The following is a 27725-nucleotide window of genomic DNA, read 5'->3' on the forward strand; positions in this document are numbered from 1 at the left end:
AAACAACAACAGACTATTTACTCTACAGTACACTAAACATTAGTCTAGCAAACATGTATATTGTGTGTGTGTGTGTGTGTTTATGTTTGTACCAGTTGTGCTCTGGCAGGTAAAACCTGTCCGTCAACATTTTCTCGACAATTTCACATCAAATACTAATGTGTAGTTTTACCAGATTCTACTACATAACTTTACTGCGTTTTCAAACGTGTTGCAGCAGAGTTAAAAGCCTCTCACTTCAACAGGCCTTTCTATGGTCATGAATTGAATTACTGTTGCATTGTAACATTTTTTTCATCTTCAACATTTACTCAATTTTAACTTGGCACCGCTTGCTAATTCTTGTATTTATTTAAGTGTATATTATAGCATAACTTTGAGCATAACCTATTGGTTCCAAAGTAAAGCGTTTAATATCAATGAATCATTGTCAGAATCAGCTTCATTGGCCACCAAAGTGCACCCATACAAGGACTGTGGCTCTGGTTTCTAGTGGCTCTCAGTGTGCTTACACACAAAAAACTTCTGAAAGATAAGCACAGATAACAAGCCCGACAAAGATAATTAAACAAACTTATCACTATTACGTGCAATCAAGTGGGTGAAAAAATAGATCCCTACTGTACGTACACAGTACCAGTAAAAAGGTTTGGACACACCTTCCCATTTCCTTAAATGAGGAAGCGTTTCCAAGCATTTGACTGGTACTGTAGAAACAAGCGGACAACAACACATAATGTCCATACAAGTGAAACAGTGTCTGTAAACAACAAACAGGATCCAAACAGTGCAAGGATTAATTAATTAAACGTCTTTGGGTTTAACCAGCTTCTCTCGGGTTGATGTCAAATTACTGCTGAGGTGGGCTTGCATGTGTGTGCATATGTGTGTATGTGTTCGGTTGCTCACTGGACCCAGAAATCAACATTTCCTTAGAGACAAAATGTCTGCAGTCACAATGAATAATCGGTGACCACAACAACAGTTGGATTTGGAAAAGCCCAAGTTTGTGCCATGTAACACTATTACATCTGAGTCACAGAGGTAAGCATCCAATTTTCCTAAAAACATACACCAGACCTCAAAATATCTGAAGGTATTTCCAAAATCCTCAAAGACTCAGCCAAGCATCTGGAGGAAAAATCATATCAACTGTTGCACCATACAAAAGAAGTTTTCCGAGGTGCGACTCTTGTCAAAACTATTGTGTGCAGTCACATTGCTGTTATATATCACCGTGCACATCTATATTTTTAGGAAACTCAGATGCTTTACTGTGACTGGAATGTAAGAGAGGCACAAACTGGGGCTAGATTAGGATGAGATGTGTCATGATATTAAGTATTGTACGAGCAGGCGAGGAAAGCTCAATGACACGTAGCTGTCAGGAGAGACTTTTAAACCCTGCCTGCAGTATTTGACTGGTTAACTCTTTCCCACCCAGGTGGGGTGGGGGGAGGGATAAACTGGGCTCCGTACAGAAGTTATTTTTGTAAAGTGAAGTTGCTTTGCTCTTTGACATAGTAGTCTAGGTTCTAATTTGGTTAGAGTTTTAGTCAAGATAAATGTCACAAGTCTGCTTTTGTGTTCAGACTGGAATTAAGTTTATTCTAGGGTCAAGGACAATGATTGTAAATTATTTTGAGGTACACAAAAAATCCTCTCAACATCAGCAACTGCACACATTGTGAGCTGTTTAACATACCCACAATTTCCTCCCACATTCATTCTCGCTCTTATCGGTCTTATACAGTCACACACACACACACGTATGCACAGTGAAATAGTGAGAAGCAAAGACTAACACAGTAAAGTGAGAAATATGCAGCAAAGAGTTGCTTGGCGGGTGATAGAGAGAGAGAGGGGGGGGGGGGGGGGTGACGGTCTGCACACGGAGCCAATGCACATACCAACACACATGCACACACATGCACACACATGCACACAACCTCAGAGGGATTGTATGTTGACCTACTTTCAATAGGTTGTGTGAATGTAACTGTATAGTTGTCATGTCATCATATGTGGCGGAGACTTCCACATTCATCTACAACAGCTGTGTTACTGGTACTGTTCAGAGCTCTGTCTCTATCACACACACACACACACACACACACACACACAGTCAAAGACTACTGCCAGGAGAAACAGAGCTTTTTGGAACGGACAGGTATATTTTTTTTTGAGTAGCCATTTGGTTTGTGTAGCCAGTAGAATAAAGCCACACAGCAATCTTCTTTTTGCAGGCATCACTGCTGTCAGTAGATTATGCAGGAAGTGCACTGAAGAAACCAAATGATGCAATGACACCGTGTGTACAGAGGCTGAATGTCGTCGCCCCGTGTTGCTGTCCAAGCTTCCTAAACCCAGATCAGAAATTGAGAGATGCAAAACTGTACCCTGCTGAAAACAACAGGGATGTTGTATCAGTGACATCAACTCTAGGCTTGTTAAGAGACATTTTAAAGTAGAGCTGCAATGATTAGTCGATTAATCGGTTAATTGCCAACTATTGAATTGTTTTGAGTCACTTTTAAGAGAAGAATGTCCAAATTCTTTTCTTAAATATGAATATTTTCTGGTTTCTTTAGTCTTCTGTGACAGTAAACTGAATATCTTTTGGGTTGTGGACAAAACAAGACATTTGAAAACCTCATCAGGGTAGTTTTCTCAATTTTCTGACATTTTATGAACCAAACAACAACGATAATGGAAAATAATCATTGGTTGCAGCCCTATTTTGAAGCCTGGAGTTGCCAAAAAACTTATCTGTGCTGGGTCAACAGTGCAGTCCGTCCAAGAGTTAAAACCTTTTAAGATAACAATGAAGATGACGTCAGAGGATAAATGTTGTTTAGCTTTCAAAATGACTTATTGGTATAACCTAAATGCTGAAGTTTTTGTGTTGAAAATTGTTTAATGTTGTCAAGATGCAAGAATTTCTTCTCTCACTTTTTTCTGTTAGCAAACTCATCGTGACACGTCTCAAGACTCTCAGTAATTACAAACAAATGAGTTAAATGTAGGCTAAGTGATGCAGCATGTAGGTGAGCTAGTTTACTTCTGAATCTCTTTCTTTAAAGGTACCCTGTGGAGTTTTCATTCGGTGTTACTCACCAAAATGCAGTGTTTGTATCCTTAAGGTCTAACAAACATGATAAATAAATATTTGGAAACCTACATTGTTTACATCCATGTTTAATGACTTCCTTGGCTTTGCTGGTGTATTATTATGTGTCTGTTCATATGTTCATGTTTCACATTACCATCATCTGTAGATCAGCGGAATAATGTGAAAGCATTGGTAGCAATGTTTTGTGCATGTGTGTCCTTGTGTGTGTAGAAAACAAAAAAAACAGGGACACACTTGTGAAAACGTAGATCCATAGTGCTACAAGTAGTCAAAAACTCTACGGGGTACCATCTATGTCAAACTAGGGCTGCAACCAACAACTATTTTCATTATCAATCAATTACCCATTATTTTCTCAATTAATTAGAAAATTGTGAAAAATGCCCATTATAATTATTTTTAAACTTTAAGATCCCAAATGTCTATAACAGTCTAAAATCCAAAGATAATCAATTAACTATCATGTATGATACAGAGAGCTTCAAAACATCACATTTGAGAAACTGCAACCTGCAAATGTTTGGCACTCTTGCTTAAAAATGACTAAAATGATTATTCGATTATCAAAATAATTGCTCTTACTAATCAATTAATCATTGCAGCTCTATTTCAAACATCCACCCATCATATGTTCATAGGGGACATTAAATTAGAAGGTAATACCGACATATTGTATGTGATTGTAACGGATGATAAGTTAAACTTCACTAAAAACTGTAATATTTGTGCAACCACCAACAAACACAATGGCATCTCATTGAGAACAATACAGATTTATCTTCAGATGTGTTTTGTATTGTTCCTGTCCTTTTCTACACGGTATAATATTGGAGCATTCATTTAGTCATAGGTGTCTAACTAAAAGTTAACCCACACCTTCCAGCCAATCAGAATTTGCAGTGGCCATAGTATAATGCTTTTTGGTTGGACCAGCCCTATGACCGCGGTCATCTGTGAGCAATAAAGTTTCACCATTGGTTGGCTGACCAAGTGTTTCCTCATTCGCCATTGCTCTTTCAAAATGAATCGGTGCAAGATGATGACGCACATCACAAACAATGAACAACAGTATTAAAACACAAGTCGTGCGGATAAAACATGAGACTCATGTAATATCAGTTTAGTGTGGGGCAGCTGCTCCGCAGGTGCGCTTGATTTGACTGTAACTGCAGTAACGGGGTGGAGATAAGCCTCCTGAATTTGCAACCAATATGCTGTCAAAACCTTCATTTGCAATTTCCACCTCAGCCTCCATGATCATTGACTGGAAGGCAAAAAAAAGCTGCATAGAGGCATGAGGGAGAGCACACAGTTAAAACACCATAAATAACCATCACTCTGACAAAATGCAGAGTGAAACAGATGAAACAGCAGGCGGAGTTAACAGATAGGTAATTAGAATAGTTAGAATTAAAATAGAAATAAGTTTTCTTTCAAATCAAACATCTCAAGATATGAGTAGAAAGTATTGTTCTTGCAACTGCATTTATAACCTTTTTTTTTTGTCTCAAATGTAGCTTAATCATGTCATGTGATATGCTACTTCAGCACTCTTTACCAGCAAATATTATTGGGACCACTACAGAAAATTGCAGATAAACATTTAATATCCAGGAATTCACATTGTAGACACTACAGTTGACTATCCCTGTGACAAACTGACCACGATTTCACTCACTGACCATACACAGTCCAGCCATATATGAGGTTTTAACCTAGTCTTGTTCAACTACGCCCTGCTGTTCACTGGCACACTAACTTGTAAACATGTTCTGCTTCAGTCATGAAGTGTTGATTGATCACGTGTTTTTGTTTTGGACTTGCTCAGTAGGTAGAACTAGTAGGTAGAGTTAGCCACAGCAGCCACAATAGAATAATCAGATTTTTACTACGCTGTAGAAATATCTTTCTCTAGAATGTTGTGACGTCTCCTAAATAATTTTGCAATATATCTATATAGTCACTGTAGTATGAATCATAATGTTACAGTTAACTGCAGAAAGTAAGATCTTTTTTTACAGCAGACATTTTGACTTGTCATTGTAGGAGAAGCACAGGTGTTACTAAAGACATTAACAATGTTCTGTTCAAGTGTCCCAGTAAGTCGTGACAGTGTGACAGTGAGCAGCATGCACAATACCAGCACCCTGATTATTATTATTTACATATTATTATTTACACCTGTGCTTTTCCTACTGTCACACATCAAAATATATTCTTTTCCTAGCTTGCCATTAAGAGCAATTAAGGTGGAGGCTGCTCTTCAAACACAGTCTTGGAGACCTTTGGATGTCCTTAGATGTGCAGCATTTTAAAAGAAAACAATTTGGCCTTGCTGTACCTTTTGTATTTTGCTACCACTTAGTTTCTTGAATCTGCTTACTTGCTGCTTAGCTGCCAGTGCGGTTCCAGAGCTCACAGCTCATAAGTCATAAATAATTCATAATGTCAGAAAGACACCAATAGTTGCACAACAACTGCTTACCCAGGCAGAGCACCATGATAAACACTCTACATTAACTGTAGACAGCACTGCTCCTGAGCTGAACAGTGAGAGCAATTTTAATATTCATAAGTTAAATCAACCCTGCCACAAAGATGAGACTTTCCAGTAGTTTTAGCATTACCTGTGCATAATATCCTCACCTCTCTAATGAAAGAATCAGTCACTTGGTTTGACTAGCACAATAAATGTGCCAGAATTTGTCACAGGAACCTTGATGAACCAACTGCCATGTCAGCAGTGTAAGGATGTATATTGACACACGTGATGTCTACACTATGTTTATATTTATTGCAGCAGTGTAGGACGTACTGGCTGTTTTCAAAACTTGGTATACACTTTTGGCTGGACTTCAACAGTGGGGCCAGCCCTGTAGCTGAGTAGCTGAGTGCTGAAGTTACACCACTGGTCAGCCGAATGCCACTACTTCCTGAGTCCGTTTCAAATTAAAAGCCCTTGTCTCAAATTAACAGCCCTCAAGCATTTACAGGTTTTGACCTAGTCTTTTTTTATATAGATGACATGGATAATACTCAGTTTTATAGTGTGAGTTTTTCTTTTCCAGGTAAAGTGCTCCCTATATTTGTCTTTCATTATTTGTTTGAAACCTACTGTACTGAGAGCTTTACACTGTTTATCACTTCACATAGTAGAACAGCGTGCCATGAGCAGTTTTTACTCAGTACTCTTGGTGATGCAGCAGTATTCAGTGAGACAACAACATTCCACTGACACATTAAATTACTGAATTATTGTGTTCATACCAGAGTGCCAACAAACACGCTGAGCTGCCTGCTGGCGCATAAAACCAGCTGCTACAGGCAGTTTATGTCATGAAACTAACAATAAAAACCTGATATTATAACGTGCTGTTGTCCCTATAAAGTAATGTAAAACATTGACAAAAATGACTCAGAATTTCATCAAACAAGTGGTGATATTGGCGTTTCAATGTTTGTTCACTTTTTGTGCTCCCATAGCGATGGCGGAGGCCCATCAGGCCGTGGCTTTCCAGTTCACCATAACGCCAGAGGGCATTGACCTGCAGCTGTCCTATCAGGCCCTGAACCAGATCTACCTGTCGGGAGTACGATCATGGAAGAAACGCATCAGTCGCATGAGGGTGAGCAACATATGAACAGTACAGTATTTGTGTACATGTGTGTGATACATCTCCACATCTATGCTGTTGTTATTTAGGGAAGCTGACACTGTCCAACTTCACTTCAAGTCAGCAAGAGTCCATATTGTTCACAACAACCTGACTTTAACAAGAAATTAGCAAATATCTGATCATAGAGTCTCTGACTGATAATCCTTTTCATAGAGGTAAAATTGTATTTTATGATTTCTATTTCTGTTCTGTATTTTTACCACTTCAGTATGTAGATGGCTGTTAATTAGATTTGATGTGTGATAATTAGGTTTGACCTGAGCCAGCCAGTACAGTGAGGGGAGCTGTGAGTTATACTGAGTCATGGTGCCAAGCACAGCTCCACAAATCCACTGTGAAACAAAAAAAAAAACGGTGTCTGCGATGCGTATTGCATGTTTGGTCATGTTTTTTGTCGTTGTTGTCATGGGTAATTGGACACATAGAAAAGATAAAGATAAAGATTTTATAATCTGTACAACGTGACACTCCTGTTCCTTAGATCCCTGGTAGAGATAAGGACAGATGCCTCGGCTTTTTTGCTACATTGTGTGTATGTGACATAAATTCGAGGAGGTGTGTAGGGATGTAATTTGTGTGCAGTATAGAGCTGAATGTAAAAGTGCTTTATTACAGGGTGTGAATTCCCATCAGTATAGGTTCGGGATAATGAGCATTTACTAACATGTACTGACATGCGGGTGACAAACACACACAGCTGTTAATATGTGCATGTGCAGTTGTATGTTGTAGTGCTCAAAAACAAGTTTCTTAAATCTCTTTGATGCATGTGAATGTTGCATGGATTAACATCGTTCAGACCCACAAATATGTGTTTTAAATTCTAATCCAAGATTTGAGTTTTAGTTTACCAATGTGGCATGTAAAACACATCTTGGGTTTGAATAATTAACCCAATATACACATAATTCACTGTATCATTGTATTCATTCAGTGCCTGTTTTTTCTTTTCTTCTGTGGAAACAGAACCGGGTGATCAAGGGAGTGTACCCCGCCAGCCCTTCCTCCTGGCTCTTTGTCGTCATAGCGATCCTGGCCACCATGTACATGCGCTCGGATCCCAGTATGGGGCTCATTGCCAAGATACAGCAACACCTGCCACTAAGGTACACAGACACACACAGGGACTTCTTATGATGGAGGATAAGATTGTTCTTTTCTTTTTTCACCTTTTGAAGTTGGGAATTGGTCCATGGTGGACATCAGTATTTACAGTTTCACAGTTGCTGTTGTTTGAATTATTTAGTCAAATTTCTGAAAGAATTATTTACTGAAACCAGCTGGAAATGACACCTCTGTTAAGTCTGTTAAGCACCAATTGGATAACTTATGAACATATGGTATTGAAACCAACACGAGGGCTTCTGGGTATGGATATATGGCATTGTTACAGGCAGGAAATACATTAAATGACATCCACTTGTAAAAGGTTGTTTGATCCAAACAGAATTTGTTTGCATATAAAGCTAATGAGTCACAATATAGCAGCGTGGGTGTGGTGACTGCAATTGAACTTTCCCCTACATCCCTACCAGTCCATTCACTAACTAACTGTTAGATACTTAACAACATCACTGACTCACTGTCTACCTCATAGTCACACACACATACACACCTGCCGTATTCCACCTTGATAGCATTCATTCAGAAATGAGTGATCACAAATGTGTTTTTCTTGTCATTATATACAGTAACATGTTGAATCATATGCACATATATCAAATACAGTACATAAGCACACCCTGTAGATGTCTGTTGTACATTATATGTGATATATAAGCAACAAGTTACAGTATGTGATATCCTGTATTAAAAATAATGGAGGAGATGGAGGTGATGGTGACTTAAAACTGTGGTATTTCTTCTGACTCACGTTGCTACTGTCTAAATATCCAAAATGCTTGAGAGCGCTGCTAGTTGAAAATGACAGCTCCAGTTTAAAAGGCCAGTCATGAGCAGGAAATCGACAAGTAGACAATTTTTTATGAAAATTAATTTGATTATTTTGGATATTTGGACACCTCAGTGTGCATTATAGTGTAGCACGTAAAACATGGCCACTTACCACTGGATAAAGAAAAAACTGTTATATTGCCATGCATTTTTGAAAGTTTGTCTGTAACCCATTAAAGCCATAGTCAGGTCTGTTTCACCAGTTCATCACCTGGTAAACTGAAGCTCAAGTATTATTGCTGTGGAGATTTGCTGTATTAATATAGAATTCACTTTCAAGACAAGATACTTGTCAACCAGTAAGAAACATGATGTTTAACACTCATCACTAAGACTTCTATGCTTTTCATAGAAAGTCACATTTTTGTTGATTTCATTACAAGTATTTTTTATCTTCAGTTTGATGCATGCATTTCATATTGTCATATTATGTTTATTTTTTTATTGGTCTCGTTTTGTTCTGTTGTCCGCATATTATACTCTTTTATATTTCCATGTTTTTTTCTGCTTTCTATGATTCTAAAAAAAATATCTCAAATAAACTTCTGCTTCTACCCAGCAGGTGTTGCTATTGGACCATCATAGCATTTGCTGTTGTTATTAGTATCTGTGGTATTTGTAATCTGCTGTACAGGATACTCAAAGGTCCATAAACCTAAAGTAAATTTAACACTCTTTGCATGTCTTTATATCAGCTTTACTTTTTTTTTTTTAACAATTGGACCTCTTCTGCATGGATAATTAATTTGACTTATGTCTTGTTTCTTAAACTGCCAGTTTCTAGTTTTTGAATATTATTTAGCTATCTTCAGTCAGAAATAATTTGGTTTTCCAAATGTTCTTGTGATTTGGTTTATTTTCTTCTTACTTTTAGCTCTGGCTAGTAATAAAAAGGTCTTAAGAAATGCTAGATTTGGTGTTTTGACACTAGCAGATATACTGTCATTTCCACTTCAAATAATTGTATATCCTTCTGTGTTTTCCCTCTCTCCTTTCCCTTCTCCCTATATCTGTCCAGTCTCCATGTCTCACTCAGTGCCCAGGGTCAGACCATGTTGTCTGCGCTGGTCTTCAGCACTCTGCTGTGGCTCTCCCTCATCCTTGCGCTCAGGTTCTGCCTCAAGCTGCTGCTCTCGTACCACCAATGGATGTTTGAGCAGCATGGCCGAGTTTCCAACACTACCAAAGTCTGGGTGGTAAGCCATGCTTCTGCTTGGTATCACAGCTCCCTCCAGTGGCCACTCTGCAGAGGTTGTTTAGGATCCCTATTGCAAAATGTGCTACATTTGTAGCATTTTAACATGTGATTTTGTTGACACAGGATGCTTAAAAAAGGCAGAGACTATTTCTAACATTCTAAAGACCATTTAATTGGCTATGTCACTTATATACTTATTATAAAATATGTGTTTTATATGTTTTAATGTACATGTGTCTGTCATATTTCACAAATCTGTGTCTCGCTGTTCCTCTCAGACTCTGTTGAGGTTATTATCAAGCAGGAAGCCTCTGCTGTACAGCTATCAAACCTCTCTACCTCACCTACCCGTTCCTGCCATCAAAGACACACTGAGCAGGGTAAATATATACACACATGATGAACACATGTCTACGCATATATATATATATATATATATATATATATATATATATATATATATATATATATATATATATATATATATATATATATATATATATATATATATATATATATACACACACACACACACACACACATACATATAGTTGCAAGAAAAAGTATGTGAACCCTTTGGGATTACTTGGATATCTGCATAAATTGGGCATAAAATGTGTTCTGATCTTCATGTAAGTCACAACAATAGACAAACACATTCTGCTTAAACTAATACTGCACAAAAAATTATGTTTTCATTTTTTTATTGAACACAACATGTAAACATTCACAGTGCAAGGTGGAAAAAGTATGTGAATCTTTTGGATTTAATAACTGGTTGACCCTCCTTTGGCAGCAATAACCTCAACCAAACGTTTCCTGTAGTTGCAGATCAGACTTGCATAACGGTCAGGAGGAATGGACCAGAAGGCGTATTTTCTTCTGTTCAAGCCATTCTGTTGTTGATTCTGTTGTTGATTCACTGTTTGAAAGAAACAGGACAATGACCCGCTTTGGGTCATTGTCCTGTTGCATCACCCATCCTCTGTTGAGCTTCACTTGGCAGACAGATAGTCTTAAGTTTTCCTGCAAAATGTCTTGATATAATTGGGAATTCATTTTTCCATCGATGACAGCAATCTGTCCAGGCCCTGAGGCAGCAAAGCAGCCCCAAACCATGATGCTCCCTCCACCGTATTTCACTGTTGGGATGAGGTTTTGATGTTGGTGTGCTGTGCCTTTTTTTCTCCACACATAGTTTTGTGTGTTCCTTCCAAACAATTCAATTTTGGTTTCATCTGTCCACAGAATATTTTGCCAGTACTTTCTTTGACAGCAGTGGTGTCCTCCGTGGTGTCCTTGCATGAATTCCATTCTTGTTTAATGTTTTACTTATTGTAGATTTGTCAACAAAAATGTAAGCATGTGCTTGAGATTTTTGTAAGTCTTTAGCTGACACTCTAGGATTCTTTTTCACCTCATTGAGCATTCTGAGTTGTGCTCTTACGGTCATCTTTACAGGACGACCACGCCTAGGGAGAGTAGCAACAGTGCTGGACTTTCTCCTTTTTTAGACAATCTGTCTTACCGTAGACACATGAACATCAAGGCTTTTAGAGATACTTTTGTAACCCTTTCCAGCTTCATGTAAGTCAGCAATTCTTGATCATAGGTCCTCTGAGAACTCTTTTGTGCCAGGCGTGGTTCACATCAGGCAATGCCTCTTGAGAACAGCTAACTCAAAACTGATGTGTGTATTATAGGGCAGGGTAGCTCCTGGCTTCAATTAACTCTTAGAGAAGTCATTAGCCAAGGGGTTCACATACTTTTTCTTGCAACTGTTAATACACACACACACACACAGAGTATAGCATGTCAGGGTATTGTAGAACAGAAATTTGGAAAATAATTTCATAAACCACAGAACCAGATTTTGACTGTTGCTCTGTTTTGTCTCTTTCTTTCTGTTTTGTATCTCTGTCAGTACCTGGAGTCGGTTCGCCCTCTGTTGACTGATCCAGGGTTTAAAAGGATGACTGAATTGGCCAATCAGTTTGAGTCTAATCTGGGAAACCGCCTGCAGCGCTACCTTAAACTTAAAGCTCTGTGGGCCACCAACTATGTAAGTGTATCTACACACACACACACACACACACACATATATGTACACTCTCACACACATAGCCTTGTACATTTGGGAAGACATTTGACCCAACCACCAGCAAGACAAGATCATGTCAGGTCTTGTCCCGCTGGTGGTAGTGTAACACACTACTGGGCACTTTTCCAAACCAAATATCAATTTCTTTTTTTACAGATGCAGCCTATGCATACAGCTTACTGTCAGTTATAAATATGCATCAACTTTCCTGCATATATTTACTAGAATGAATCACATAAGAGCACATACAAAACTCACATTATTAAACAGGAAATTTACCAACAATAAATAAAAAAGGCTATTGACACACAGAGAGTGCCACATGTGTAAATGCATAAATAAAATAATATAGTCTAATACCTGTTACAATCATCAAGTGTTGAATAGAGCATCACCAAGGCTGACAACCCGCAGAAGTATGAGCAAAAAGCAGCTGCAATTTTTGCACACCACCTGGTGCACATGCAATGCCATGTTGCTATGCAGCGCAATAGTTGTTGACATTTTCTTCTGTGGAGTGGGCTGCAACCCGTCAGTAACAAATGACAATAGTGTAAGTGTATTTCTGTTCTCATCTATTTGAATGGCATTCTGTGAGCCACAAAGTTTTCCACAAGCTGCCCTACATCCAACGTCTTAGCTCGTTCATTCCATCACTTTAAATACTTTGTAGTCAGCCCACACCATCTCTCTTGTCCTAACATGCTCCTCAAATAGTTTTTAGTTTTGAAGCACTTGTCTTTCAAATAGTGTGTGTGTTCAAAAACTGACTAAAGTCAACCGTCTTATTTCAATTCTGCACATTACGTAAACAAAACTGACATGTACCGACGTCATCCTAACAATAATGACAAATAATCACATTCTTGACATGTTGTAGCTAGTAGAGGCTGAATCCAAATGGAAAAGGTTGGTCTCTGCCAACACTTAAAAATTGTGAAAAGATTAATGTAAGGTTTACCACAGCCCTCGCTGCTCACTAACTAGCAGCACACCAGCGCTGTCTAATGGAGCGCAGCCAGGGAGCTTAATCAGTGATTAAGGTTAATATAACCTCTTTTTTTTGCAGAGGTATAATAATGTCACGTCTAACAGTTAAAAAAAAATAATTATAAAAGTAGGTGTCGTGGAAATTGTCTGGAAACACTAAATACACGTGAAATAATACACAAAACACTGCAGGATTGAAGATTAAAAATTATTATTGTACAGTAAGGAGACAGAACACACAAAGATTTGCATCATCTTCAGTGTTTCCCCTATAATAATACAGGACTGGTGGGTCGCCAGGCCAATGAGAACCCCCGCCAGGCCAAAAAATATTTTTTTACACGTCAAAAATAACGCCAAATATCCGTTCATTTGCAAATCAGTAGCGTTCGGGAGCCTCTGAGCAGCGCTGTCTCAAAATGTGAGTTAATGTCTGTGTTGTTGCCTGGGAAACTGCCGGTAGCGTAACTCCTTTTTAAGGAATAGGGCAGATTGTAAGTGAGTGAGTGGTTAAGCGAGAGAGTGAGCGGCAGAAAAATAACGGTAAATGCGAGCAACGCTAACCACCACCACCGCCACCACCACCACCACCAGCCCCCCCCCTCCCCCCCATTGGTTTCTTTCATTAGTTTTACATGGGTTTCCCAAACAGGCTAGTAATAAATTTTCATGTAAATAAATGACTATTTCTTTTCTGTTGGTCTTTGATATTGAACAGATAGTTCTGGAAAGCTTTGACATTTTTTTAATTGTATACAGTCTGTGTATAGTAGCTCTTTGTGTATAAAAGGGAATTGTTTTGCTTTTGAAAAGTTCAAACTTTAATCTCCTGTTTTCATTCCAGGTGAGTGACTGGTGGGAGGAATATATCTACCTGAGGAGCAGAGGTCCCATAATGGTCAACAGTAACTACTATGGCATGGTAACCAGCTGGCTTTTTCGCAATTCTTTGAAATGTCTCATATCTTTTTGTAGCATAATTATGGAGTTGAGGTTGAACCAACACAGATGAAAGCATTTCTCTCTATTTGTTTGTTTTTTTTGCATCTCCCCTTCCTGTCCTCCTCCCATCCCTCACTAAAACTTCTTGTCCTCTGCCCTATTTCAGCAATCATTCTTTGAACTTCTGCCCCCTTAAAGTTTCTTGTTCATAGTTATATAAGAGAATTACATGATATTTTACTCCCTTGTTAGTTGTCTTCAAAAGCATCAGCAGATATGAGAGTTTGTGAATGTTTTATATGTCCTGTCATTGTGTTTAACAGGACTTCCTGTATGTGACCCCGACCTCTGTGCAGGCAGCCAGGGCAGGCAACACCATTACTGCTCTGCTGCTGTACCGCCGCAAGGTCAACCGGGAGGAACTCAAACCGGTAACACCACTTATTTGTCTTGTATGAAGACTTGATGGATTAATAGGGTGCATTGTGGATGTGTGTTTGGAGGAAAGATGGCATGTTTGGAAGGGTGTTTATTATCTAAGTTGTTGAGTATTTTTGCCATTATTTTTTTCAGAACTCATTCTCTTTGCGAATTTTCTAAACTTTCAAGATCATCGGTCATAAAAGTCCATATTCCATTAAAATCTTTTTGTGTAAGATTTACGGTGAACTGAGAACTTGTCAGCTGGTGGCAGTGAAGATCATCAGAAGCAACTAGTTTGTGAAAAACATATCAAAGAAATATAATGTCTTTCTCTCTGTTTAGTTTCATTTCAACATGCTTTTGTTGACATGAATGCCATATATGTATATTCCTAAATTCTCCATCAAGAATAAGCGGATGTAGATGCTTTTCATTTAACATTATAGGAAATAAAAATACATTAATAGGTTAAACAAGATCAAGTAAATATGACAAAATGTAGGAAAAAATATCATAATGGTACAGTATGCTGCAGAGTCAAAATAATCCTTTAGTTATTATATGTCCCAAAATTTAAAGGAATATTCTGAACTTGTGGACTGTCTTTATATTTGTATATGTTTCAGTATTTTCTTTTCTGGTCTAGAAAGAAATGTTACCGAAGTGAAACCAGCATTAAAATGAGATAATGTAATAATTAACAATGGAGATCAATAATGGATCTGTGTGTCTCTGTGTGTCAGAGTCGTGTTCCAGGTACCGTCATCCCTCTGTGTGCTGCTCAGTGTGAGAGGATGTTCAACACAACACGCACACCAGGAGATGAGACTGGTAACATACACACACACACACACACACAACTACACACACTTTATTGCTGCATGCGTGGTCCATAGTTTATTGTTTATAAGATGAAATTCTGTTAGCTGATGTTTCTACACTGAGCTAATCTTCATCTTACATAAAATGAGAGCTGTAAAGTAGAAGTGAATTAGGAACAACACACACAGACACAAACACAATCCAAAAAATTCTGTGTGCCTAATCCATAAAATTCCTCTTCTCCACAGATGTGCTCCAACACTGGCAGGACAGCGAGTTTGTGGCCGTGTACCACAAGGGCCGCTATTTCCGTTTGTGGGTGTACCAGGCTGGCCGGCTGCTGTCTCCCAGGGAGATCGAGTATCAGATCCAGAGAATCCTGGATGACCCTTCACCCCCACAACCCGGAGAAGACAAACTAGGAGCTCTCACTGCTGGAGACAGGTAGGAATAATGACACACATTTTGGTATATCCCAATGTATTCATGGAAATACTTGAATAATTCTCATTCTTTGCAGCTTGTGTTTGGTATTTAGTGTGCCTCTTGCCAGTGCAGACAAAGCTAGGAAACATGATTTTTGTATTTATTTCTTATGAAGTATTAAAGGACCAGTGTGTAGGATTTAGTGGCATCTAGCTGTGAGGTTGCAGAATGCAACCAACTGAATACCCTCACCTTCCAAGCATGCAGGAGAATCTACGGTAGCTGAAAACTCACAAAAAATCTCTAGAGCCAGTGTTTGGTTTGTCCATTCTGGGCTACTGTAGAAACATGGCAGTGCAACATGGCTGCCTCCATGGAAGAGGACCCGCTCTCTATGTAGATATAAAGGGCTCATTCTAAGGTAACAAAAACACAAAGATTCTTATTTTCATGGGATTATACACTAATTAACATGTCAACAAAGGAGTCACCTCACCATCAGACATCATGAATACGGGGGCCAACACTAGACAAGAGCTAAATTTAAAGAGGAAATTAAGTTGCTTTTTCTGTTGTTTTTAAAGATTTGTTTACATCAGCATGTAAAAACACAGAATTAAAACAGAGAAGTAAGTACTGTTTAAACTATTCAATTATAAATGTAAATATATCTCAAATTTACACAGTAGAAGACTGCATAAAGGGATTGGGGCTTAAAAGGTCTGTTCACCCATACCACGGAAACCCATTCATTGGCAGGCCTAAAATCTGTTATCTGGTGACAACGTATCAAAGGGATTTCATCACCTTGCCAACAGAAAGCTAGAAGTGAAAGGACCATTCAAAGGAACTGACCAAACCAAACAGGAAAAAAAACGCAAACAACTAAGGCTACAGCAGCACAACAAAAATATCTCTAAAGAGGACCAATCATCTGCGTCAAAACTTTAGGAAATGCAAAAATAACCAACACCAGCCCTGATGCTGGATTATTGACACAAGCTGTGGTGTGTCTTATCACTTGGTGGCACCAGAGCACAGACTAAGATAAACAAAAATGGCAATTAAGTAAACAAAGTCATGTGCTTTGCTGGTTGAATGCCAGGAAAATCTGATATTTACAGGAAAGCATTTAGAAGTCTGTACAGTGTTTCCCTTTGATTTGTAACTTGTCACCATCTCTTTTTTTCAGTAAACATCACTCACTTTGAACTTTAAAATGATTTAAAATTAACACATGTAGCTTTCATTCTTTTAAAGTCTGCCAAAGAGATCTCTCCATGTGAGCAGTGGGATTTTAGTATCCTGCACTTTGTGTGCACTGTGTATTGCCGGTGTTAGACGCAGTGCATTTTTTATAGAAACTGATTATGTTGGCTACAGTTGCTCTGTAAATGACGTATGTTCCACTCATGTGTGGTCCAAGAGATTATGTGTCCATTGCACAACCACAACCTGCCAAAAAACAATTTGAAATAGAATGTGTCTGTATGTGATAAAAGGGTCAATAGTTCAGTTTTCCAGTAGCAGACATATAATGTACATCCACTAAAATGATGCTTTTTCAGATGGTCTAATAGCATTTTTTCTGAATGTAAGAAGAGGACTCTACATTTGAAATTTACAGCTATTTCAAGACTTGTAGTTGAGATACCACATCTGTGTTTTTATTTCAGCCTAACTCTTCAATGCTTTACATCACTTCCATTTTCCAAAGCATTTCCAACATTGTATTTCCTTCTTTTCAGGCAACCAATAGTTTCTGTATTTGTTCTACTTGTAAAGACTTGAAACTTGCTTGACAGGATGTTGCTGAAGTTTTTGCAATTTTTTTTTCCAAAATTTCAGTAAAAGATAATAAGGATTATTAAATACATTTCTATTCACCTGTTCGGTGAAGTATTTACACTTGGCTGAGAAAGGAAAGAAGGAGCATTGATGAAGAGTAGATGTGCTAAAGACATGGGGCACGGCCCAATTATTCATTCACTGAATTAAAATGTGCTATACAGCGATAGGTGTTGTCATGGGGATATTAAATGACCTATATTGGGATATGAGATTTAGGTCATATCACCCATCCCTAGTTGCAACTGAGCAGATGATAAAAGCAGAGCAGAGGATAAAAAATGAAGGTGCTACAGTGCTCTCTGTTATAGTGATATTAACATTATGAATTTAAGTTTCACTATGGTCTAAAGTATCTATAATTTTCCATTAAATTAAAAATTATTTAAAAACATTCAAGTCTTCATCATATTTCATTTCAGATTAAATACAGCAGTTGAAGCATTAGCATGAGAGCTCTTCAAGCTGCTTTGTTCTGTATAAAAGTGTAGCATGAGAGAAAGACTATGTAGCAGCTTGTGACTGAATGACAGCTGGGTGTTTTTGCTTTGTCACTCTATGATGGATTGGCTGTAACACAGTATTTAAGTTTGCATGAGTTTCACACTTTCAATGTCCATTATGCTGTGGAAAAACAGTGAGAGATAACAAAACAAACACAAACAAGGGAATGTAGCAGAGTAATAAAACGAAGTCAAGGGACAGAAAGAAAAAATTAACTCGTATAAGGATGAATGATATGTGTCTTTGAGGTGTGGCAACGTGATAAGGTGAGGTGTTGAAACCTGACGAACAATAATGAGTCAGAGAAGGAATTTGAGGTGTGTGTGTGTGTGTGTGTGTGTGTGTGTGTGTGTGTTAGGCCTTACACATTGCAGCCTAAGTGTCTTCGTGCTCATGGACAGGAGAGATAAACCAGCAGTTTTGCCTGAGCATTCAGAAAGAATACATAAAACACAATCACACACACACACACACATCTATTTTAATTTTTGAATGCCTTCGTTTAGTGACAGAAATATAGACACACAACTGATCCTCTTTCTTTCCCACAGAAATAACCTTTATTACACTGTTTCTTAAAGGACAGTTACTCTTAGTCTTGGCAGTGAGTATGTATGTACTCACACCTCCTTCCCTTTTCTCACTGATAGTAGAGTGAGATTAGGTGTCTCTAGCAGGCACCTACTTGTTGCAGACCACATCTTGTGGTTCACCTTATCTTGTCTTGAAGCTTTTTTAGTGATGAATTCATCCAGTCTGTGACACAGATATTCAGAGTTACCCACTGGAGGAGCTACTGCCAGGCTCTAATGTCTCTCATGTCAGCTCATCTAGATTTTTTTCAGTATAAAAAAAAATAAGATTAGTCTACAGCAGCTATTTTTAGACCACACCACCAGTTCAAAGGAAATGTTTAGTCATTACACCCCGAGCCACCCAACTACCAATATAACTTGCATGGCCTATATGTACATGGAAGCTTATTATATTATGGACTCATTCTCAATCACTCAGAATAAAAGATGCTGTGGAGATTTATTGATAATTTTACCTAAAATAAACAAATACGTTAATATGTTAAATGTATTTCTGAGTTGTCGGGTCAGCTGCAACTACCTGCATATTAAACAGTTTTTAATATAGTGATTTGAATATTTATTGCTTATGTATTTATTTTTTTTATATATGTTTGAAAATGTAACATTAAAAGAAGTTAATGTAAATGTAGCTGATTTTCTTCATTAATCTCATGGCACCCCTGGCTTGTCCTCATTGCACCCACTTTGGGAACTACTGGTCTACAGCTATGCGAGCAGCTCTATCAGGCTGTACTTAAAAACACAATGCTAACATGCTGATGTTTAGCACATGTAATGTTTACTAGGTTCACCATAGTTATGAACATCCATAGCTGAGTTTCCAACTAAGAATTTAGAGGAAGTAGTCGTTTCCTTAGTCAAATGCATCATCTTAACCACAACGGTTTCCTTGTTCATGACCTTTGTGTTCTTGTGACTTGTTCGGCCATCTGTGCTATTTGGGACACTTGGGAAATGCCTTTTTCCTTTTTAGTGAGAATTTTTTTATGATGACACATAAGTACTGGCTGATGACCATAATAATATTCATCTGGTGTCTGAAGCGTTTCATTCTTAAAAGTGTTTCACCCTTTCCCAGGATTCCTTGGTCTCAGATGAGGAGGCAGTACTTCAGCACTGGTGTCAACAAGCGATCACTGGATGTCATTGAGAGGGCAGCATTCTTCGTAACTCTTGATGATGAAGAGCAAGGCATGAGGGGAGAGGACCCAGCAGGAAATTTGGACCGATACGCCAAGTCCCTGCTCCATGGCAAATGTTATGACAGGTTAGGAGGACACAGAGGGAAGAAAGTGCACAGGCATTGAGAAATCATCAGAGGTTCTGATATTGCAACCAGAGGTGCATCACGTTGTATTAATCTCATAAGTGCTTTTTGGCTGCTACTGAATCCCTAAACAACCTCCACCTCTAATGCCCAAAGCAAAATTAATAAAGAAATCAATATTTAAGATAGATTAAACTGCTAAACAGTGTATTCCTGGATCATACACACAGCCTCACTTCTACAGTACTGTACCTACAAAAGTTTCAAAAAAAAGGAGCTCATAAAACAAGTTAGAAAACTTCAGATTAAAAACGTAATGATGCAAAACTGTAGCAAAATACCCAAACTGTCAGAATCATCCCAAAAGTTAGTACAGCAGCATTCTCCCTTAGTGCCAGTGTAGTTGTGAAGTGAAAGCATCTACAAAAGAGAGTTTTCCAGTCTTTCATTTTGATCTTCCATCTACAGCATGATTTGTATAAGTCTCTTTATGTCACCCTCTCTGGCTACCTACCGCAATCTGCTGCATCATACAACCAGTATGTCTGCATATCCTTTTATCTTTCTATCTTAATGTCTGTCTTAGTCTGAGACAATCTGATTCTGATCCAATTTTTGCCTCTTGCCATTCTCGTAAATTTTATGTGTAAAACATAGATGAACAAATGAAAGTTGTAATGTTCCTACTGGGATTGTACCTTTTGGCAAAGCTGTAGCACTGGCTGGAAGAAAGCAGATAGATGGAGAAATGAACAATGGAATGCATCTGGTCTATAGTGATAAAGATAGCTAGATATATGTTCAGCAATATTTGAGTACCAATTGTACTGTGTCTAGTGCTGAAAGTTGGCACTAAATATGATTCTTAAAGGAATAGTTTGGCGTTTTGGGATTTCCCTTCTTGCTAAGACTTAGATGAGAAGATGGATACTACTCTCCTGTCTGGCTAATGTGAAGTTGCCATCAATAGTGGGTTAACTTAGCTTGGACTTGAAACAGGCGAAACGGCTTGCACTACTCTGTCCAAAGCTAATAAAATCCAACCACCAACTCCACATAAAAAACCAGTGCCAAAACAACACATTGAGGTTGAGTTATTTCTGTGGCATTCGCAGTAACCTCCTCATGATGAGAATGAGACTCTGTTTCCCCCTGTTTCTGGTCTTAATGCTCAGCTAAACTAATGGTTAACAGATGTGTGGTATATCCAGTCTCATTTAATCTCTGCTGTATATAATGTTGCATGTATTGAAAAATGCTCTTTTTAGGGAACTTCCATCCACACTCAGTCTATCTTCCTCTGTCCCTCCCTCCAGCCAGTTCCTACGATCCTCTAAAACTCTTGGCAGCAGTCACAATCCTTGTCTCACTGATCAGGACAACAAAAACATTCTCTGCTTTTACGTACTTGCATGTTAACCACTAACACTGGCCTGAGTGTTCCAGTGCTTGCTGTCACTATGAAAGCCATATTGCTCTCTAATGTGATATGATGCTTCATCAACAAGAAGCCTTTACCAGTCACATTTTGTGTTTTTAAAAAAAAAAAAAAAAAAAAAACCAAAACTGACCAATTTATGTATAAAATAAAGACAGTAGAGCACTCTTAAGAAACAGCTACATTGTCCTTTAGTTTGCAACAAATGCCATCAACACAAGCAACCACTGACACTGTACATTCAATTTACTGCCACCAATTCACATGTAAGCACATTAATTTACAACACCAGTTTTCCTGCAGCTCAGTGGGCACTGAATGGGTAACTTGAGTAAAATTTTGATATATAGATTTTCGATAATTATCACTGGAATCTCTTGCATGTAACTTTACTGTTTTGGTTCACTCTCACCTGTCTAATGGTGTTGTTTTGGGCCACAGAAGGCAGCTGTTTTCAGAGAAAAAGCTGCTCATTTTTTATTACCTGGAAACAAAAGCATGAATATTGACCAGTACTATTATTGACAGTATCTATTTTATGATTCAAATAGAACATGAACATTTGAATATATACAGCAACTGCACATTTCATCACTTAAATGCTGCTTTTAAATACAAGATCGTTTATTTTCTCAACCCCCTGCTCTCTTTTTGCTGTTTCCTTCTTGTCTCTGTCTTCTCTTGTCTCTCAGATGGTTTGATAAATCCTTTTCCATTGTGATCTACAAGAATGGGAAGAATGGACTGAACGCAGAGCACTCCTGGGCTGATGCACCGACCGTGGCTCACCTTTGGGAGGTGTGTGTCTGTCTGCGTTCATGGGCTTGTGTTTGTTCATGTGAATTTCGCCTTACTAGCGTTTATCCACCACATTCTCTTACGCACAAGACAAGGAAGTGAAACAGTGTTTAGAGAAAACAGGATTAAAGAGGAAGCAAAAAAGAGATCCCACTGACAGATAGCTGGTTTTGAGGCACATTTGATTGCTGCATTGGAAAAAGACAAACCTGGCAAAGGCAATATCACACTCAGTATGTCATATACAGTGGGGTCCCAAAAACTGAAACCGATGGTCAAGATATTTATATTTTTCATTTGCTTTGAATGTAATACAGTTTTTATTTTTCATTTTAAATGATAATATCAGGTTAACAATTTGAATGAAGAGTTGAATCTTTGAAATATGTACATGAATTTCAGAATATCTCATAATATCATATTTGGTATGTCCCCCTTTTGCTTTAATGACAGCATGCACTCAAGCTGGCATGGACTCCATAAGTTTGTGCAAAACCTGATGAGCCATGTTACCTCATGATGATCTGATAATGTTCCAAAGAGCTTCTTGTGATGTCATAGAAGGCTTGTTTTTCTCAGTCTTCAAGTAGCCCCATAACTGTTTAATGGGGTTGAGGTTAGGTGACTGTGGAGGAAAGTCCATGACAGTCAGGACTCCTTGGTCTTCTTTGGTCTTCAAGTAGTTCTTGCAAAGCTTTGAGATGTGTTTGGGGTCATTATCCTACTGCAGTATGAATCCTTCACCACAAAGATGCGAACCAGAGGGTGTAGCATGTCTCTGAAGAATGGAGTGGCACTTCTCCTTGGTCAGGACGGAGTCAATTTTACCGCATGTGTCCAACTCTAGAGTAGGCAAAACACCCCCAGACTTTAATATTCCCACCACCATGTTTCACTGTTGGTTTGATACGCTGTGCTATCGATACCTTCTCTCTCCCGTTTGTCTTCTTACATACACTCTTCTGTTACTGCCATGAATCGGAAACTTTCATCATTCATTAGTAAATAGAACTTTTTTTAAAGTCATCCACTGTGAAATTCTGGTAATTCCTAGCCCACCCAGAGCATTTGGCCTTGTTTCCCCTCTTGAGAAGTGGCTGAGAAACCGCTACTCGTCCACTGAGACCAGTTTTCTTTTCTATCTCTCAGGGAACTAAGCTTGATGTATTGATCTTCTGTTGGTGTGGTGACTTTTGTTCTGCCTGATCGTGCTTTGGATACAACTGATCCAGTTTCTGCAAAGCATTTTAGAGCTCCATGCGCTTGCCCCTTAGAAACCTTTAGTCTAGCCATGATTTCCTCCTCTTTGCTCAGAATAACAATTTGACTTCCGCAACTTTCACTTAGTTCTGATGCCATGTTTCCCCCTATATCAATGCTACTTAGTAAACAATGATCTGATTACAGGCAGTGGTCTTCTGAGCAGTGGAATAAAGTCACATGGTCTGATGACTCATTTTCTTATCTCAAGAGCGGATGTGTGAAAATATGCCATATATCCGGTGAAACTCTCTATTAAATGTTACATTTTTATACCCACAGGAAGTGTAGCCTTTCTGCCCACATGAGAGTGGAACTTTCCAGAATGACCACGAAACCGCTGTCAGTGGTTTACCATGAAATTAAACACTTATAGAAAGTGTGTGCGTCAACAGAATTCACATGTATACACACAGTGGAAGGTGGTGTTTCAACCCACAGCTCATGTCAATAAATTCTTCATGGTGTTATCTTAAGCAGACAAATTAATTTGTTCATGTTGAGTACAAGTACAAAGAACCTGTATCATCACTAGTAGTAATAATGCAGAATCAACTTAAATTCTTCTGTACTTCTGTACTTTGCAAGAGACAACTAATTAAAGAGATGTTTAGGTAATTTCAGTGTGTTTTTATGCTGTATGTTGTGTATGAACATGTCTCTCCTCTTCCTCAGTACACACTGGCCACAGATGCCTTCCAGCTGGGCTACACTGAGGACGGGCATTGTAAGGGCGAGGTGGACCGCTCACTATACTACCCTCAAAGGCTGGTCTGGGACATCCCCGCAGAGGTACGTGCAGCAGGCAATGTGTGTGTGTTTGTCAAAATATTCTGCATTATCCCAGCTCAACACTGAAGACGGACCATGTGTGTACGTTGTTCAACGTTATTGAAAATACTTCATTCTATTGTTTGTACAAGCTTTTGGTTTTGAAGCTATCTGCCACAGTTTTTTATTATGAACATGCCTGATTCTTTTTACTGTTATTTGTCATTAGTTTAGGAGCATGTCTTCTTCATACCATGCTGACTTTTGGGGCTCTCCTGAGCAGTTCTTAAGACAATGCTATGCTATGTATTATGTCAGTTTTCCTCTTTTTTTTTTTTTTTTTTTTTTTTTTTTTTTTTTGAAGAAAATTGCACCTGCAGTACTAGAAGCCCATGAATACTGTATAATTGTTAGAAAGCCACAAAAGGTTCAGAACTATCCAAAAATCAATCAAATCCAATCACTTTGCTCACAGTCAGGGTTGTTTTTATGTCTGTTTCCATTTAGTTTTCCTTTCTATTTTATACATCACTTTTGATAACAGTGTTAGATCAGAGTCAAAATTTGTAAATCCATTCGGTCTAAGATACCACTGTAAAACTTATTTAGTACCACATATGTATGTAAGTGGCACTAAACAATACAATGGGACTCGACAAGCATGTTATGGTAATACACATATTGTACATTTACATAAATATATTCAGAATTTATGTAAATGTGATTATGAGTTATTATAGAGCCTGCTCACAATGTCTGCTGTGTGCTGTAAAAAGACTGCAGATAAGGCAAAAATGTTTACAGTTAAAAAAAACTGTTTGCTGTTTGCACATTGTGAAAGGACAACTGAACAGCTGTGATGCATTGGTTTAACAAGCGAACTGTGCCGTGGCAAAAATGGATGAATCTCTGGAGGCCAGTAAATAACAAGATCCTCAGGTTTCATCAATCGAGAGCTGTAGTAGTTTTTCTCTTTTTAGGGCCTGAGCCTTATTTCATGTGTTTTGTTTCTTTCTTATTCTGTCTTTACTATTACCACTTAACTTACTATTGCCACTTAAACCCTAAATTTGACCCCCTAAACATGCTCAAAAACTCACCAAATTTGGCACGCACATTAGGTCTGGTGAAAAATGTGATAAAATATAAAAATTAATGTGCTTGAGAGCGCCAACTATGTATCTAATATGGCCACCACGGCCCGTAGGAATGTCGTAGAGAGATCGAACCAAAACTCAATTATTCGTCTCATCAAGACCTACAAATCGTACGCCGACACCCCTGACCTAAATCCAACAGGAAGTCCACAATATGAGGGGAAGGGAAAAAATGGAGTGAGGGTGACTGATAAGTGATGAAGTGCAGTAGAAAATAAAATCATAACTACATTTTGGAGCTCTGTACTGCAGTTTTTCCTTTATCAAGGCCTGAGCACCTAGAGGTTCACTCACACTCTACCTTCAAATATATGAGTATTTTTCTGTGTCCAGCTGCAGTTACTTATTGTCTCTACACACCTGACAGTTCACATGTCAATCAAACTTTGACCAGGTCATGTGGGTTAAAAGTCTTTCCTTTTCTAAAAAATAGACTTGATGAAAATTAGGAAGTGAATTTGAATTGGTGCCAAATGAATTTAGTTAGTGATTAATAATTCTCTTATCATTAGTTGAAACCAGGCCCTCAGTTACGCTTTCACTTTAAAAATCCACTTGAGTCATTTAAAAAAAATGTTATTGCTAAGCAGTTGTTCTGGGCCCATGGTTATCTGGAAGCAGAAGGGAGGGGCAAACAATCCAGCTGTGATGGATCAGGGACAACTGTAAATCATGGGGTTTAGTCAGCAGCTGTCCAATGCTTTTTTACGGTATTCACATCAGGGGAATTGAGCTCAGGTGTTAGAGAACAGGGGTAAAGGATCCAATTGTTGTTAACATGACGAATCTCAGACTAGGCAGAGAAGAAATATCTCAACCACACAATCACGAAACCCATCAGGTCTCACTCTGTGCGTGCGTGCGTGCGTGCGTGCGTGCGTGCGTGCGTGCGTGCGTGTGTGTGTGTGTGTGTGTGTGTGTGTGTGTGAACATACGTGTGAGTGTGTGCGTGTATTCAATATGTCTGTGGCTCATATCCATCTTAATACAAATCGGTCTTTGTTATAAATCATATCTGTACCTTACCTTTACTTTACTTCTTAAGGTCAACTGATAACGTAGACTATCATAAAGTAGGTCAGCCCGATACTGTAGATTAAGATGAATTGCTCAAAATATGTTGTAACTAGTCCCTTAAGGCAGGTTGGATGAATGAGTGCAGTGATAAAACATGACATGTGAGTAGTGCTTAATAGACATGTTAGCTAAACACAAAATGATCCAGCAACCTGGGGGAGAGCGCACAAGCAAAGGGTCAGTAATAAGTCTGTACATATCCCATCCCATGTATGTAACAGACTAGATCAGTATCACTTCAAATGGGTGCAAATTCAGGTCTCACAAATTTCCTTGCTGAAAATGTGTGTTTTGACACTTATGGAAACAGGTTACAGCCAATGTCGGAAGAAGGAACAGTTGGAGGATTTGTGACTTAATTCAGCCTTCCTCTGTTCAGTCACAATGGAGGTGTGACGCTAGGGAGAATGTAGAACACAGGGACTGAAATACCAACAGTTAGCCTAATGTGAAGTGCAGGCATCCCTCAGTAGGTCAGATTTGATCAAAATCAGACCACAGGCTTGGCATTTAAATCTTAAAAATATTTCATGTTTTCTTATAAACTGCCCACTTAAGATGTATTTACATGATTTACATGCCATAAATCACTATTATACCAATGACTGAAATGCCATATCCCACCAGCATCTGGTTCACTGCAGATGAATTTTGAATTACTTTCATTTTGCACTCAGTGTTTCAGTCAAAATGTTATATCCTTTTCCTCTAGCATAGCCCACCTTTGTTTGACTCTAAGAAAGGAGGAATTTTCCTCTTCAACTTTTTTCTAGTCGTGGTAACAAACACAGGAAACTGCTTGTTTCCATTATACTCTAGAGGCCGTAGTTGTTGGTGCTCGAGGTGGAGCTAGTTTGACCTGCTTTGTAAGTGTCATGAGATAAATCTGAGGGGCGTTGAGATGATAGATTGGGCGGGAACGAAGAAAAAACAGTCCTGCTGCATAAAATTGGATTTTATCTTACTTATTTCAAACCATGTGAGGGGAAATGTCTCGTTGGTGGAATTGCAAACAACTCAAAGACATCTGAAACATGACAAAGACACACAAATGCACACTTTTTTTTTTTTTTGTAAGGGGCCACGAGCCAAACAGTTTGGGAACCACTAGTTTAATCTCTAACAATGTGTTGTAATTTATAAACTCATCTTTATTTTATTTTGTGTAAAATTTTAATCTGAAAAGTAACTAAGACTAAAGCTGTCAAATACATGTAGTGGTAGTAAAATAAAGTACAATATTTCCCTCTGAAATTTAGTGTAGTGGAAGTCTAAAGTACAAGTACCTTAAAATTGTACTTAAGTAGAGTACTTGAGTAAATGTGTTACTTTCCCTCATTG

General features: G+C 38.4%; 1 protein-coding gene across 1 annotated transcript in view; it reads left to right on the plus strand.

Moving 5' to 3' along the window:
- cpt1a2b (carnitine palmitoyltransferase 1A2b) overlaps positions 1–27725 on the plus strand; it is a 38326-nt gene that overhangs the window by 841 nt on the left and 9760 nt on the right. Inside the window, exons 2-13 of the mRNA XM_044332109.1 lie at positions 6617–6759; positions 7777–7916; positions 9782–9959; positions 10240–10341; positions 11886–12023; positions 13897–13974; positions 14318–14425; positions 15161–15248; positions 15488–15683; positions 19695–19883; positions 22014–22119; positions 24055–24171. Of these exons, the coding sequence (XP_044188044.1) occupies positions 6619–6759; positions 7777–7916; positions 9782–9959; positions 10240–10341; positions 11886–12023; positions 13897–13974; positions 14318–14425; positions 15161–15248; positions 15488–15683; positions 19695–19883; positions 22014–22119; positions 24055–24171 (1581 nt within the window). The 5' untranslated portion in view covers positions 6617–6618. The remainder of the gene's footprint in view (positions 1–6616; positions 6760–7776; positions 7917–9781; positions 9960–10239; positions 10342–11885; positions 12024–13896; positions 13975–14317; positions 14426–15160; positions 15249–15487; positions 15684–19694; positions 19884–22013; positions 22120–24054; positions 24172–27725) is intronic.

This window comes from Thunnus albacares, chromosome 17, assembly GCF_914725855.1.
Source record: "Thunnus albacares chromosome 17, fThuAlb1.1, whole genome shotgun sequence".
NCBI classification, from domain to species: Eukaryota; Metazoa; Chordata; class Actinopteri; order Scombriformes; family Scombridae; genus Thunnus; species Thunnus albacares.